Raw genomic sequence first — 14,899 nt, 5'->3', positions numbered from 1 at the left:
TGACCTGATCCGGAGCGGCGCGGGGTCCCTGCAGGTGCGGAGCGGGTGTCGGTGGCCGCGCAGCAGCCACGGGCCAACCCTCCCCAGCCAAGTCCTAGTTTGGAGCGCTCGGCTTCTCCTCCCTCCGCCTCCTCCCCGCGATGCGAACCCTGACAGCGCGCGTTAAAAGAGCCGAGTGCATTTCCTCCCCCAGCGGCAGCGCCGGGGCGCAGGAGGGGCTCAGGAACACAGGGGTCCTCCCAGGGATGCCACCGCCTGCCTCACAGGGGGAGAAGGGGAGGAACCCACCGAGAAGGCAACTTTCTCCTGCCTCCTTGGTACCTCTCCCTGCTGCCCTGGAGAGTCTGTGTTCTGCATCAAAAGAAGCGTGGCCAGCAGGTCGAGGGAAGTGATTCTGCTCCTCTGTTCCTCTCTTGTGAGACCTCATCTGGAGTACTGTGTACAGTTCTGGAATCCTCAATGTAAGAAGGATATGGAGCTGTTGGATCCGAAGGAGGGAGACAAAGACGATCAGAGGGCTGGAGCACCTCCAATACAAAGACAGGGTGAGGGAGTTGGGGTTGTTCAGCCTGGAGAAGGATCTGAGGAGATCTTATAGCGACCTTCCAGTACCTGAAAGGGGCTACAAGAAAGCTGGGGAGGGACTGTGCACAAAGGCTTTTAGTGATAGGACTAGGGGCAATGGCTATAAACTGGAGAGGGGCAGACTTAGGCTAGACATAAGGAGGAATTTCTTCACCATGAGAATGGTGACACCCTGGAACAGGTTGCCCAGAGAATTTGTGGATGCCCCATCTCTTGAGGTGTTCAAGGCCAGCTTGGATAGGGCCTTGGGCAGCCTGAGCTAGTGGAAGGTGTCCCTGCTCACGGCATGAGGGCTGGAACTGGATGATCTTTAAGGTCCCTTCCAACCCAAACCATTCTGTGATTCTGTACAGGAGGTAACTTGCGCTCAAGATACAGCGTCTGGTCTGGGCAGGCTCCACAGACATCTCAGGAGCTTTTTACCTCCCTTTGTTGCTACAACACCCCTCCCTGCCCCGCCATGGGACCTCTCAGAGCCAGGCTGGGGACTTCCCCATCACACTTCGCTGCTATCCGGGTTCCCCAGCTGCCCCCAGGGACCTGCTCCAGACCAAACGCAACTCAGCTCCCTTTTGCGGCCACAAAACCCATCTCCGTTTTGGCCTTTGCGGAAAGGAGACAGGGGTCACATCAAAGGCCAGCTCTCTTCACGATGCCTTGCAAGGTGTGAATCACAGTCTCTGTTATTTCGGTCATTTACCCGTGAGCCGATAGCCGTATGATAGCCACGCAGGCGGCCCTACTGAGTCAGTGTGGGCAGCTGCAGCTGGGACCTCATTCTTTCACACCCTGTCTCCTCCTGCCTGCCCCTTCCCCTTGCCTACATGTCACGGCTAAAATTAGACTGGGAGCTCTTCTGCTCTGTGTGTAGGAACATGCATGTGTTTGGAGTGTGCCCAGTGTTCCTTGGGGCCTGGATAGAGACTACAGTAAAACGATCAAAATAAAATGTCACGGGAGGCTGCTGCCAGCACTACAGAGGCAGCCAGCTGCCTTCCCGGATGGGTATCTGGAAAGCAGTTCACAGGAAACCATTAACCAGAGGGGAGCTGGGCCCAAAGGCTGAGCTATCGCCACCACTGCTGTGCTGCCGTCTCTGTCACAGCAGAAGAAGCAAGTGGCCTTTGCAAAGCAGCAGGAGCTGGGGAGGGTGAGGACACATGAGTAAACCTCTCCATCACCAAAGCTGCAGTGGGGATTGCGTTTGGCCCTTTTCTCACAGCATCAGCAGTGGGATAGGGGAGCTGGAGGTGCTCAGGGTAGGCAGGAAAATACCTTCACCCCTGCTCAGCCCTCCCCTCAAATCTGAGAGCTGCTGAAGGATGGAGGGGTCTGCCCCTTTTCCTACACAGAGTACCCATCCCTTGGACTTTCTTCTCTAGTGCTAGGAAAGGACCAGCTGCCACTAGCAGTGGAGCATTCCAGGTGTCCCCACAGCCACAGGGCAGTCATGGTGCCCACAGTAACCACAGGAGGAGGAAAGGCTTCAGAAGGGCCCCTAGGAACAGTCCCCAGTCCATCGATGTGAAGACCCACTTATTAGGACTGGCAGGATGTTTTATCAAAGAGGAAATTAAAGTTGTGCTATAACTAGACACACATTCAGAGCAAAGAAGCCTAGCAAGAGATATGTGTGGTTCATCCCCAACCCCATCTCCAGACAAGGGAGCGAAAGCTTCTCTCCCATTGCCTCATGTCCACGCTGCTCTCCCTGCCCCTTGTAGTCTACACACAGCAGAGACCCCAGCTGACAACGCTTGCTGTTCCTCATTTGGGCCACAGCGCCACCTCCCTCCTGGGCCGGCAGGACTTAGACTTGCAAACAAGAAAGCCTGGAGGTATGCCCAGGGTGGATCTATCTGGCCCCAAAATCCCTTCCAAGCCAATCAGACCAGCAAAAGTCTGGTCACTGGTTCTCAGAGTCCCTTTCTCTAGAGGCAGCAGGAACGGGAAGCCCAAGAGCCCTCTCCTCAAGCCAGCCAGGCAAACTTTCCTGCTGCCATTCTCCTCCTTCCCCTTAAGTAAGTCACAGAGTGACTTACTAAGCCTTCACCATGCAAACATGCACACAGGCAAACAGGTGGCAAAGGAGACTTCTGCCTTTCCTTGCCACTGTCACAGGTTTTGGTCTGCTGTGCTCAAGCAGAAACCACTGCTCAAGTCAAAAGGCTCCCCAGCCCCACGCAGCCCTGAGCAAGGCTTTCCAAGCGAGGAAAGCACCTGAAACCACACTACAAGTGGCAGCCCCTGCAGGTGCCTGCAAGTGTGGGACTGCTCAGCATCCCTGAGAAAGCTGGTCCACAATGATCTATGCCTCCCTGCAAAGCCTGAGGCTATGATAGGAAAGATGCCTCCTATTTCCGTGCCCCAAGCCTTCATTGTGTCCCTGTGTCAAAGCCGATGCCTACTTGCCACCCAAAAGGCATTTGTTGGTTTAAGTGTAACCCTGTTACTGATAACAAGTCTAATCTTCGGTTTCACTTTTTCACCTCCCAGCAGAGAGCTACCATGCGTTCTTCTCCCCCACCTCACCTGAAAATTGAAGTAGCTCATTTTAGCAAAGTTAAATGTATCACCTCTTGGTTTTGCTAAAGGTCATCTTGTTCCTTTGCTACAAATGGGAGGGCAGGAGAAGTCGATTTTTTTTCTCCTCCACCCCTTTCGTTCTAAATGCCCTCAGCATAACAGCTCTTGGGTGCTTCCCCTTCTTCTTTCATCCTAACACCCCCAAGTCAGCCAGCTTCTGCAGCTTCACCAACGGACTCTTTTTCTCCTGCCAACCTTCATGGAAGAGATCCCAGGGGAAGAGGTGCTGCCAGTGCAAGGAGTACACCACTCTTTCCCTTCCCAGCACAGGCTAACACTTCACCGCAGACTGGTAGCGCAGGGCTGCCTCACTCTCCTCCCCAAGTTTCTTTGCTCCCATTCCCACAGAGTGAGACTGAGTGCTCTAGAGACCACCAGAGCAGCGGGAGCAACACAGGCTCCGGGTGCAGAGGTTGGGCAGGTGCCATTGTGCAGCTCCAAGTGCTATCAGGACATGCAAACCCATGCAGCATTAAGCAGGCTATCGGCTGCCTTGGCTGGACATTTGCCTCGGCATCAGCCAGCTTGCAGCAGTGGCTAACAAGTTTAAGCCAGTGAGCTTATCCGCCACTTCACCCGTGGCAGCACAAAAAAGCTCCACGTAGATGCTTTGCAAAGCCCTGCCTTGCAGAAGAGAAGAAAACCAGGAACAAGGAGACAAGGCCAGTGACCCTGCAGAGGGGACATGCCACAACACCCAGCTGAAGCAAGCCCCAGGGAAAGGGCACAGCAGAGCACCAAAGAACGACCATGCCCTCTGGTGTTCAACCCAGGGTGCTTTGGGCCTCTTCAAACCCCATCCACCTCCTCTCTACTGAGCACTAACCAGCTACACTGCCTCTCGACAAATCCAGCCACAAGACTCCCAAGCAGCACTGGGACATGAGCCCTTTGTGTCTATGAGGTCAGGCAAGCCGAAAACTGAGCAAGAAACTTGAAAAGGCTCAGAACGCTTTGTAGATGCGGTGATACCCAGAAAAAACATTTAGCAGAAGCCAGGAAGCAGCAACCCCCAGTGGGGGTCTCCCCATGCAGCACTTCTGTACAGCACTCATAGAAGTGCAGTCAAACCCCGACCATGCTATGTGCTGCTCACAAAGACCATGGCATAGGGAGTCTCAGAACAGGGCCTGGGACTTGACCCTACCTCCACATCTCCTCGGGAGCACCTGTAAACCCTCAGAACCATGCTAGCCTAGGTACTGGCTCCTGTACAGCAACTACATCACAGCCACTGTAACTGCCTCCCAGGCCCTGATTTCCCACCATTTCTGACAGCCCCAGCCCTATTGAACTTCAGGCTGCTTTGGCCATTTGGCTAAACCACCCTCTCAGCATTGTCATCTTAGGTTTTCAAAGCCCTCAGTAAGCACAGGGTCTAGGTGCTATGGCCCTCATGCCCACAACAGCTAGGACATGGAGCAGGAAGACCTCAACTGACCTTCACCCCAAACACCAGCAAAACAGGGGCTGCCATGTTAGTTGATAAAAGTCTGGCAGTGACCTGCCCCCTAGGTTAGTCACACAGGCAGCAGGCAGCCAGCCTGGCTTTTAGTGGCCTTAGTTAAAGCAGATACAGGAGGGTGATGTAAGGTGAGACGTGGATGAGGAGGAAGAGAGCTCTTGAGCAGAAACATTGCGGCAGATGCTCAGACTGCACAGCCTGTGCAAACCAATAAAAATACCACATACTTATACACCGCTGGCCGGTGCTTTATCCTCCTGGATCCCCATCGTCTGGGCTGGCTGCCCTGGAGACAAGGGAAGACACCTTTGTGGGGCAGGTGGAGTCTATGGACACAAAGAGAGTGGTCAGAAAGCCCACCCCATAAGCACACCTGGCCACATGGCACACAGCACTGTCCTCCCCCTCCATGGCTTTGCTGCCCTGGTGCCATATTCTTCCACCCCACATTTTTTTCCCCCCAGTCTTGGCATTTGCAAACTGCAGAGGCCCCAACAGCACTCATGCTACCACCCTTGCTGTCAGCCATGGAAGTAATTTAGGCAACATGCCCACAGAGCTGGGGTCAGCAAGGCCATTTCTCCCGTTGGAGCCAGTAAGTGAATACTGAGCACCGTGGTCTGGCTTCTGGGATACTAACCCAGCCCAATCCAGAGTCAACTCCAGCCTGACCGAGCAAGCTCCAAGGGCCTGCAGCTGCCCAGGCTCTGCACCTCCAGAGGGTGCATGGCTCAGAGACTTGGGGCTAGTTTGGCCCTGCTTCCCTCCCTCCTCCCCTGTGCCATTCTGGATCCTGGCAGACTTCACCTTAACTGCTGGGTCCAGGCATGGATTTGAATTTCAAATAAATCATGAAGGCACTTGCCAAGCTTTGCATGGAGGAACGTTGTATTGGCAGGGCAGTTCACCTGCTCCCAGCCCTCCAGCCTCTGCACATGGTCACTGAGCCCTGGGAGCCCTGCGAGCCCTGGCCCACTGCCAGCCAGCTCTTGGTGACCCAGCACAGAGGAAGACCACCTTTCTTGGGATCCCTCTGGCACTGACCTCCAACACATCTAATTCCTCCATCATTCAAACGGCAAGAAAACTTGTAGGCGGGTAATGCTGTTGTTTGAGCCTAGGCTGGAGGCCCTTGTCAGCAGCCTCTGCTGGAGCATCTCCCAGCCCCAGACCAACCCATAGCCCAGTCAGGAGCTCGGCTGGGGAGCAAGGTGCCTCTGACCATGCACCTCAGCAGCTCTCACAGGATAGGAGCCTCACAGCCTCTTAATCCCACCATCTGCCAGCTTCTGACGGGTGCAAAATCCCTGCAGAAAATATCCACCACCACCACCCCCCCCTTCACATTTCAACAGCAGCAGCTGCCAAGTGCCTGCTGCCAGCCATGCCCCACGCCACGTCCCCTGGTGTTGTGACCTCAGTCTTGTGCGATAAGAGGCTTAGTGCTAGATCCAAGCAGCTCCCAGCAAGGGCCAGGGTGGCAAGGCAGGATGAGATACAGATAATCTGATTGAGAAGGAACTTTCACACAGAGGGGCCAGCACGTTGCTGGTTGCACAGCCCCCCTCTCCAGGCTACCTACAGGCTGTGCTGGAGGCTGGGAGCTCAGGAAGAAGCTCTGAGCTGCGTTAGGTACTTCTAAGTACATACTCTCCATCCTCATTCAGCCAGTGAGACCTGCTTGAGAGGAGGTGGGACCCCCAGCCAGCAAGGCACAGGCAGGAAGGAGTCCCCCCACTTTCCTGCTCCGGATCCGCACCTGCGCTGCAAACGGTAAGCGAGGGATGGGCTGTTCCGGCACTCACGTTTCCTGTGGGAGCTGAGCTGTGCCAAAACAAGGGGAAAACCCTCTGCAATGAGACTCTTCGTTAGCTCCCCTGACTTCCTGGGACAGCCTGCCAGTGGGGCCATGTGACTTTCTGCAAAGCCACAGCGTGTTTCGTGTTTCGGAGATGAGGCAGCTCCTGCCTCACAGAGAGCCGAGCTGCAACCAGCGAGTGGTCAGAGATGGGGAGAGTGGAGACAGGGAAGGGGCAAACACCCAGTTTTTCCCTGGTGGTCCCAGGTGGGATTTTCACACACCACTGTCTGGGAGGCCTCCTGTAAGGCTGGGACCAGGCTGCTGTGCCCACAGAGCCCACTACAAGCCGGCATCCTGCAGGACTGTCAGGGGAGCTGCATCAGCCCTCAAGGCACAACGAAAGCTTCTCCCACTGACTTAGGGCAAGTGGAAGATGGTGTGGCAGCAAAGATAGGACTACCTGTGGCCAGACCTCTGTCTGCCCTTAGAGAGGGGCTTCTCACACCAGTGCCAGGTACCTACTACCCTGCACCAGCATGTTGGGTAGCATCCCCCAATCACCCAGCAACAGGCCCCCAGCTTCCACCGGTCCCTGCTGGCTGGGAAGGGCTTCTCCAAGACAGAGGATGCTCAGCTCATTTCTCCAGGCCCTCATCCACTAGGAAAAGGCCATGAGAGGCAAAGCTTGGGCAGGCTGTTCCCAGGCATGGGACCAATAGTTCCAGGTAGAAACTGGAACTGACAGCCTAACTCAGACAGTACAACCTGCCCAGCAGACAGAGAGCCCATTAACTCCCACTTGTCTGGGACAGCAGGGATCATGAAGAGATCCTTTCAGTTAGTCCCTGGTGCATTAAGGAGGGTTTCCCCTGGGGGCAGGACTCACTGTTATCTAGAGTTAACACCCTCGGGCATCAAACCCTAAACCACAGGCAGGAGGGGAACAGCGCTGGGCCTAACACATGTGTTGGCACAGACCAGAGGACTCCACTCCCCTAAGCACTAGTCTGGCCAGCACAGTCTCATTGCTTGCCTTGGCAGGCCTTCACCCTCTGCCTGACGTTCTGATGGGCAGGAGAAGAAAGCCTCCCAAAACCAAAGAGAGACTGTAGCTGTTGCTAGACCTGCAAGTTGCAACAGAAACACAGGGTATTACTTTTGTAATACTAGAGAGCTGTCCCAGGGAAAGCTCCCTGACTCTGGCGCTTATTTCCTTGGAGCCTGGTGCCAGGTCAAGAACCAGCAGGACAGGTTTCCCCTATTTCTACACCTTGTCCACGTCCCCAAGTAGGTTCAGCACCAGAGTTTCCACCTCTCAAAGTATCCAGCAGAGGCAATTCACCTCCTGCCAGTCCTTTCTTTTCTGACAAGTATGGCTTATGGGCCCATGGGTCAAAGAGCCTGAGCCTCTGCTTGCAGCCCTACCTCTGCTCCTGAGCTCAGCATCTCAAAGTCAGCATCCACTTACGGGAGACAGCAAGCACGCAAACACATGGCTGGAAGCTAACTCAGGAGCTTCAGCTCAAAGAATCACCCAGGAAAAACAAACTAGAGCTCTACCAAGAGCAGAGTTGGAATTTCTCCTAAGAGGCTTTGCCAAGGCTCTGGGGAGACTGCTCTCAGGGCATGACAGCACAATGAGAGAAGGAAATCCTACACTGCATCCCCCACTGCCTATCAGAGCTCAGGTTGTCTTCCAAAAGAGCATTCTCCCATCCCAGAAAGCTGGCCTCCTCCTAGGAGCATCTCCTTTTAGTCCCCAATAGGACACGTACTCAAAAAGACCCCAAAACACTCCACCCTTGCAACATCTGTGCCTCTGCCTCTCCCTTCTCAACAGTTTCCTTGCAAAGACTAATGACCACCTCCAGTGTCCCCCTACCTTTCTGCTGCCCTTCTCTCCTACTACCATTTCTATTCAAAGGAGGGAAGAGATCCTTTGTTGTCCCCTCAGCCCCTTGAGGAGATTACAGGGTTTCCTGGAAAGAAACCTTTCTGCTGCCCTTCTCTCCTACTATCATTTCTGTTCAAAGGAGGGAAGAGATCCTTTGTGCTCCCCTCAGCCCCTCGAGGAGATTACAGGGTTTTCTGGAAGGGAAGCTCCAACTCCTAAGCAGATTAGAGGCCTTGCCACCTTCTCCAGTGTGGGTGCATGGCGTTGTGGCAGCCCCTGCTCTGATCTTGGGAGGACAGTAGAGCTGCTAGCAGGTGTCCAGGGCTGGAGAGATGAGGCAGGTGGCAGGCAAGGACCATGCTCGGGAAAGCCCCAGCCTCTGGGAGCACCTGGGCCCTCTGCATTCTGATCCTTCCCTGCCAGAAAGCTGCACTGGCTGCCAGCAGGCATGGCTGCTCAGCATGTCCAGAGCATTTTTTTTTTTTTCTTTGAGTCCTGGCAAGATCAAAATTCACTGAGCTGCACCATGGGAGGTCAGGCCCAGCGCAGAGCAAACACAGCAGCAGGAACAGCTCTAACAGCACATCCCAGCTGCCCTGAAAACAAGTGCAGGTGTCACTCCAGGGGACAGCTGGGGACTCCCACGAGTGTCACTGGCCTGGGCCCAGCTAATGCCACCCATCACCTGTGAGCTGGACAAGGAGCAGAGGGTGGACGGTTTCAGAGCTAGAGGTATGCAAACACTGCATGCATGGATGAAGTGGAAGAGGAGGATTGCTCAACAGCTAGCTGGCAGTAAGGTGCACTGTGAAAAAGCCTGTCCTGAGCTAAGTGCTGCTCTCAGCCTTGCTTGCCAACAAGCAGATCGCAAACTTCAGGCTCATCACGACCATCTGCCAGGGGGCCTGGGGCTTACGCTACCACACAGCGCCTCTACCACATCCCTGCTAGAAGAAAGCAAACTAAAAGCCCTGTGCTGAACCCACACACCAGCCAAGGGCCGGCAAGTTCAAGGGCACATGGTAGTATCACCCCACACAGTGCGGATGAGAAAGGCTGGGTGACTGTCCCACTGGCACAACTCCCCCAGTTTTCACATGGGCATAAGCATCAAGCTTGCAAGAAAGACAGTGACAAGTGACATCTCAGAAAGACGTAGGCGGGTGCTCGGCTCAGTTTCTCGAGTGCCGTTTACCCGTATGCCTTGCCACCCACAGACCTTTCCTGGGGCAATGGCAGACACCCCCAGGCTCGCGTGCAAGGCTCCAACACTAGGCCTGCCAAAGCACCACAGCTGCTCTCTGCAGGGCAATCACGCACTGGCTGCCCTGATGGTAGCTATGCGCCCTCGCTTATGCTGCTGCAGCAGACCCAGCCATCACACATAACTCCTCTGAAGCCGAACGCGTTAAAGACCCTGAAGACCACGGGGAAGACCCATTTCTGAATCCCACCAGCACCCCCATCAGTATGGGGGACAGCAAGAAAGGAGCTTTGACCTCAGCACTCACAATCCCTCCCCAAGTTCCCCCTGGGGAGGGTAAACCATGCTGCTCACTCACAGCACAAGAAACGGGGCACCTAGGAAGGAAATTTAATCCTAACCACCTATTATCTGATCAGCCCCAATCTCTTTATCAGCCCAATTAAAAGAATTACCCATCCGTGCCCTGGATGCATGTATTGTGTGCTTGTCTCCATCAGCTCTGAAGCCAATTACTCCACCCTCCTGTAAGGCAATTACAAGGTACAAAAATAAGCCCGCTTGCAAAACACAGGGGAATAACGTACTGTTGGAGGCCAGAGCTTTGGGGCCCACCGTTCTTTTGCTTCAAATCCCCCTGAGGTTCACCTGCTGTGGGGGCAGAGCAGGCTCTCTTGCCATTTTATGGACCTGTCTCTCCCCTGGCTGTGGCCATGCCTCCCAGTGTCACTGCAGGCAGAGCCCAGCAGCTAGTGCCCACCTGGCGAGATCTCTCTCCTTGAAGCCAAGGCTCTCTAGAAACTCACTTCTGCTAGCGGACCAGCTCCATTGTCTAGTTTCCTCTAGACCCGTTTCCCAGCCACATACACTCTGGCTAAAGCCCAGAATCTAAGGGGGTGCAAATTTCACCACCGACTACTGTTGGAACGCATTTGCGGGGTAGAGGCTGGCTGCATTTCTCACTAAAAGAAAGTGCTGAAGCCTTCCACTGCAGTTCCCTCAGAGGAGATGAAACTTCACGCCACTCTCTGCTCCAATGCTCAGGTAGGCATGAATACAGAAGCATGCAGCCAATTATCCTGTACAGCTTCCCACTAAGCCCACCTCCTACGGGCATGAGTAGGAGCCCCTTCCTTCTTGGAGGCCCATGGGAATCTCTCCTCACTCCTCTGCAGCTCTGGGTACTGCATTTGTCACCAAGAGCCGGAGAAAACCAGGTCTCTCCATCAGTGGAAGAAAAGCAAGAGGGGCAGTCATGTACCAAAGAACTTGACAGCTATCTCCAGTCATCCCGGCAGGCTGGCCCCCTCCAGCTCGGCACCTCCTGTCTGTCCTACTTTGCTTCTCTCCCACATGTCCACGCTGCAGAAAGCTGTTCACACATGGTGAGCTTTCCCTTGATGTAAGCTCTGATATATTTTGCAGGAACAGCAGCCCAAACCCCTGGGAGCCAGAGAAAGATGCCAGACACTACTAGGGACAGGCCAGCGACTGCTAGCAGGTCCAGGCAGCCGTTCCCACCAGCTCTGAAACCAGAGCAGAGGAGAGCACCGATCTGTGGTGGGGTGACCTTGCAAACCCTTTGTTTCCAGCTCCAGCTTGGGTGTGGAGGCTGAAACTGAGGCCTTTCCCTTCCATCCAGCACCTGTGACACCACCCAGGAGCACCGGATCCTGCTTTGGGCTCCCTGTACACCAAAAACACTGACAAGCTGCAGCAAGTTCAGCAGAGGACCATCAAGACAGATAGGAAGAGGAGCTATCAGATACAAGGAAGTTCAGATAAAGAGAATGGTTTGGCCTGCAGAAGAGAAGGTTAAGAAGGAATATTGTTACATTCTTCAGCTACCTGATGGGGTTCAGAGAAAACTGAGGCAGACACTGCTCAAAGAAGCACAGTGACAACCCAAGAGACAAATGGTACAGGCTGCAACAAGGGAAACTCTGAACAGGTATGGGGGGGAAAAAAAATCCCAGGAGCTTGAAGCACAGAAGCAGGCGCCCAGGGAGGCTGTGCAGCCTCCATGCTGCTGACGCTCAAAACTCAACATCAGTAGCCTGATCAAATTCAGCCCTGCTTTGAGGTGGCAGAGCAGACCAGGTGACCTCCAGAGGTCTCTTCAAGCCTCAGTTATTCAGTGTTTTTACACTGCTCCAGATGGCAGGGGCACCCTTTTGCTTACATGGGCTACAAGTCCCTCAGATACTATGAGGGCAAGAGCAAGGCTGCAGGAGGCACAAGGGAGCCTGGCTGACTCTGGAGAGGAAGCGAGCAAAGTGAGGATCCCAGCTTCCTGCTGCTGGAATCCCAGCAGGCAGCACAGAACCAGCACCTTGGTGCTGCAGGACTGCTGGTCTCGCAGCTGAAGCAGTGGACAGGTGTGTGGGGATGAAGACAGGCGGTTCCGAGTGGGTGGAAATGGATCCTCCAGAGAGTAGGCTGACTTCTCTGGGGACGACAGCGGGCGCAGTGAGAGTTATGCTTCCCAACTTTCCATTGCTTTGGTCAAGAGCTCAAAAACAGGAAAACCCAAGTGCAGCGCCCTCTGTCCCCAAGCTAAACCCAAGCGCAGCCCCCTCCATCCCCAAGGAACATCCAAGTGCATCCCCCCTCTGTCCCCAAGGAAAACCCAAGCGCATCCCCTCGGTCCCCAAGGAAAACCTAAGCGCATCCTCCCTTGGTCCCCGAGGAAAACCCAAACGCATCCCTCCTCGGTCCCCGAGGAATACTCAAGCGGAGTCCTCGAGGAAAAACCCAGGCGCATCCCTCTGTTCCCTAAGGAACACCCAAGAGCAAGCCCCTTGCTCCCCGAGGAAAACCCATGTGCATTCCCCCTCGGAGCCCCCAAGCGCATCCCCCGTCGGCCCCAAAGGAAAATCCAAGCGCATCCCCACTCGGTCCCCTCGGGACACCCAAGCGCAGCCCAGCCCCCCGGTCCTCTCCGACCCCCCAAGCACATCCTCCCGGTCCCCACACCCCGTCCTGCACCCCCGGGCGGCTGCGCTCAGCCGGTTAACGGCTTCCTAACGGGGCGGTCTCGAGGCGCTGCCGGCGGCGGGGGCTCCGCAGCTCGGGATGCTCCAGCGCCCGCATCCCGGGGACCGCGCTCCCCCGCTGCTCACCTGCGCCCGAAGAGCCTGAGGCCGGTGAAGCGCTTGTTGCTGTGCCGGCGTCCCAGCGGCGGCGGCCCCCGCTCGGTCTCGGCGCCGCCCGCCGCCCCGGAGGAGCCGGCGGAGGAGGAGGAGGAGGCGGAGGGCGAGCCGCCGGGCGGCGGGGGCTCCATGGCCACGCTCGGGGCTCGGCGTGCGGCCACCCCGCGCCGGGGAGGGGACGGGGCGGGCGGGGGGCGGTGCGGCCTCCGGGGGTCCCGCCCCGCCGGCAGGAAGTGCGGGCGAGCACCGGGGGCACGGGCGGCACCGGCAGCGCCCCCTGCCGCCAGCTGCCGGCTCAGGAAGGTGAGCCTCAGCCGCGCCGTCGGCCCGCGCTCGGGAAGAGGCTCGGCGGCAGCCGCGGAGGCTCCCCCCCGCCTCCTCCTCCTCCTCTCCGCCTCCCATTGTTCACGGCCGGACGAGAGGGGGACGGAGCCAGCAGCCTCGTCGCCGCCACCGCCCTCTCCGGGGACCGGGAGCCTCGCTGCCGGGGCGGACACGGCGGCTCCGACCCAGCCCGGCGAGCCGCGCGCCCCGCTGCTCCTCCCGGACCCCCGGGCGGCGGGGCTGGCGGTGCCAGGCAGCTTACAGGGAGGAAACGCGCCTGGCAGGAGCGATGGACAAACTTCTTTTGCATGGAAAATGAGCCGACACGGATGGCTGCTTTGCCCTGCTCCCCCAAGGGTGACAAGCCACCCTGAAACCAGGGCTGCAGAGGCCTCCCGGGCAGGGTCCCCGTCGCCAGCCCGGCAGGGTCCCCGTCGCCAGCCCGGCAGGGTCCCCGTCGCCAGCCCGGCAGGGTCCCAGTTGCCAAGCCCAGAAGGGTCCCCGTTACCAAGTCCAGCAGGGTCCCAGTCACCAGCCTGGTAGGGTCCCAGTGGCCGTCGTGGCCATTCGTGCTGACCCACAGCCCCTTCGAGGCAGTCCCACTTGTTACTCTGAGCACCAGCTGTTCCCAGGAGGGCTGGTGGGGATAGGGACACGCCTTCCAGCTCCCACCAGCTGCACAAGGAACCTGAGAGCCCAGACCAAACCCCGCCGACCCCGTGTGCTCACAGCCTCAGCGTCAAGAGCAGCCACAAGGCCCTCTGACATCCCCGCTGCAGAGGTTGTGCTGCGCAAGCCTGGCACTGGCACTGGGAGAAGAGGAAGGAATTGCTGGCAAGGCACTGGGAACGCACGGGAAGCCTTTCCCCCACCCCTTGAAGCATGGGGTGTCAGTGCCAGCCACAGCACCTTGGCCCCTAAGAGCAAGAGGAAGGCAGCTGAGCCTGGCTCGGGAAGTACCTCGTATCTATGTCCCCCGGAGGGCTCTGGGGAACATCCCAGGAGCGGTGTCGCCACATCTGCCCCAGCACGAGTATGTGCTCAGCCGGCCTGGGGTTCACTCTCACTCTTCCTCCCACAGTAGCTGCTTTCCGGAGTCATCCCGAGGGCAGGTCCCTGGCAGCGCTCCTCGGCTCGGCCGCCCACCCGGGGCCTCGGCTTTGTTTGCACCCTCCACCTGGTTCCTCTCTCTGCACTTCCTGGAAGTGTGAGGGCGGCTGTCATCACAGCCAGCCTTGCTGCACTCTTCCCCCAGCAGCCCACAGCACAGGGCCACCTCCTCTGCTCGGCCCTCAATGGAGAAGCCTCATGTGCGCCTTTGGCAGGCAAGAACATGTTCTGGCGCGCCAGGCTGCATGTTGAGAAGCATCACCTCCCTTACCAGGCAGCTCTTCAAAAGGCCCTGGGCTCGAGACAGCCCTCTCTGGCAAAGCTGTCCCACTATCACCATGCAAACAGGGCCATGGCAATCAGCTTGTCCTCCTGCAGACCACTCAGTGCATTCTCATCCGCATGGTACTGCAGCACTCGCAGTCCCCCAGCTGTATGCACCCCTCCGGTGCCGTGGGTCTCCAAACAGCCTCCAGTTATCAGCAGCTGCTCACCCTGCACCAGGATTTGCATGAAACCTACTTGGGTAAGACAGATACAGGGACTGTGGGAAGCCTAAGCATCTGGGAGGCTCCAGGCCAGCCTCTAAAGAGCAGAGAGGCAGATGCTGTTTGTCCCCTGGTTTGGGTCTGTGGGACACACCATGACCCTGCAGGCTCAGCCTGTCCCCAGTTCCAAAACCCTGAGCTCCAGAACCAGACACTGCTCGGTCTGTTCTGGCTCCAGCAGACCTTCAGATCAGTGAGGGGAGCTGTGGCTGGCTTCTGTGAAGCCAGAG

The 14,899-nt window shown here is 56.9% G+C and overlaps 1 protein-coding gene across 3 annotated transcripts in view; it reads right to left on the bottom strand.

Annotated features, from left to right (window-relative positions):
* The window catches only part of DGKZ (diacylglycerol kinase zeta), a 44,360-nt gene extending 31,476 nt beyond the window's left edge, over positions 1-12,884 (bottom strand). The window contains exons 1-2 of one of the 3 annotated variants that reach the window (XM_054066664.1): positions 12,658-12,884; positions 4,864-4,962 (exon numbers count right to left, since the gene is read on the bottom strand). In XM_054066664.1, the coding sequence (XP_053922639.1) occupies positions 4,864-4,962; positions 12,658-12,818 (260 nt within the window). In that variant the 5' untranslated portion in view covers positions 12,819-12,884. The remainder of the gene's footprint in view (positions 1-4,863; positions 4,963-12,657) is intronic. The other 2 variants (XM_054066665.1, XM_054066666.1) reach the window with 2 other exon arrangements.
* Between the last annotated feature and the right edge of the window lie 2,015 nt (positions 12,885-14,899).

The sequence above is a fragment of the Cuculus canorus genome, chromosome 5 (genome assembly GCF_017976375.1).
Source record: "Cuculus canorus isolate bCucCan1 chromosome 5, bCucCan1.pri, whole genome shotgun sequence".
NCBI classification, from domain to species: domain Eukaryota; kingdom Metazoa; phylum Chordata; class Aves; order Cuculiformes; family Cuculidae; genus Cuculus; species Cuculus canorus.
Note: the sequence above shows the minus strand (reverse complement) of the source record. Positions and strands in the feature narration are given on the sequence as shown.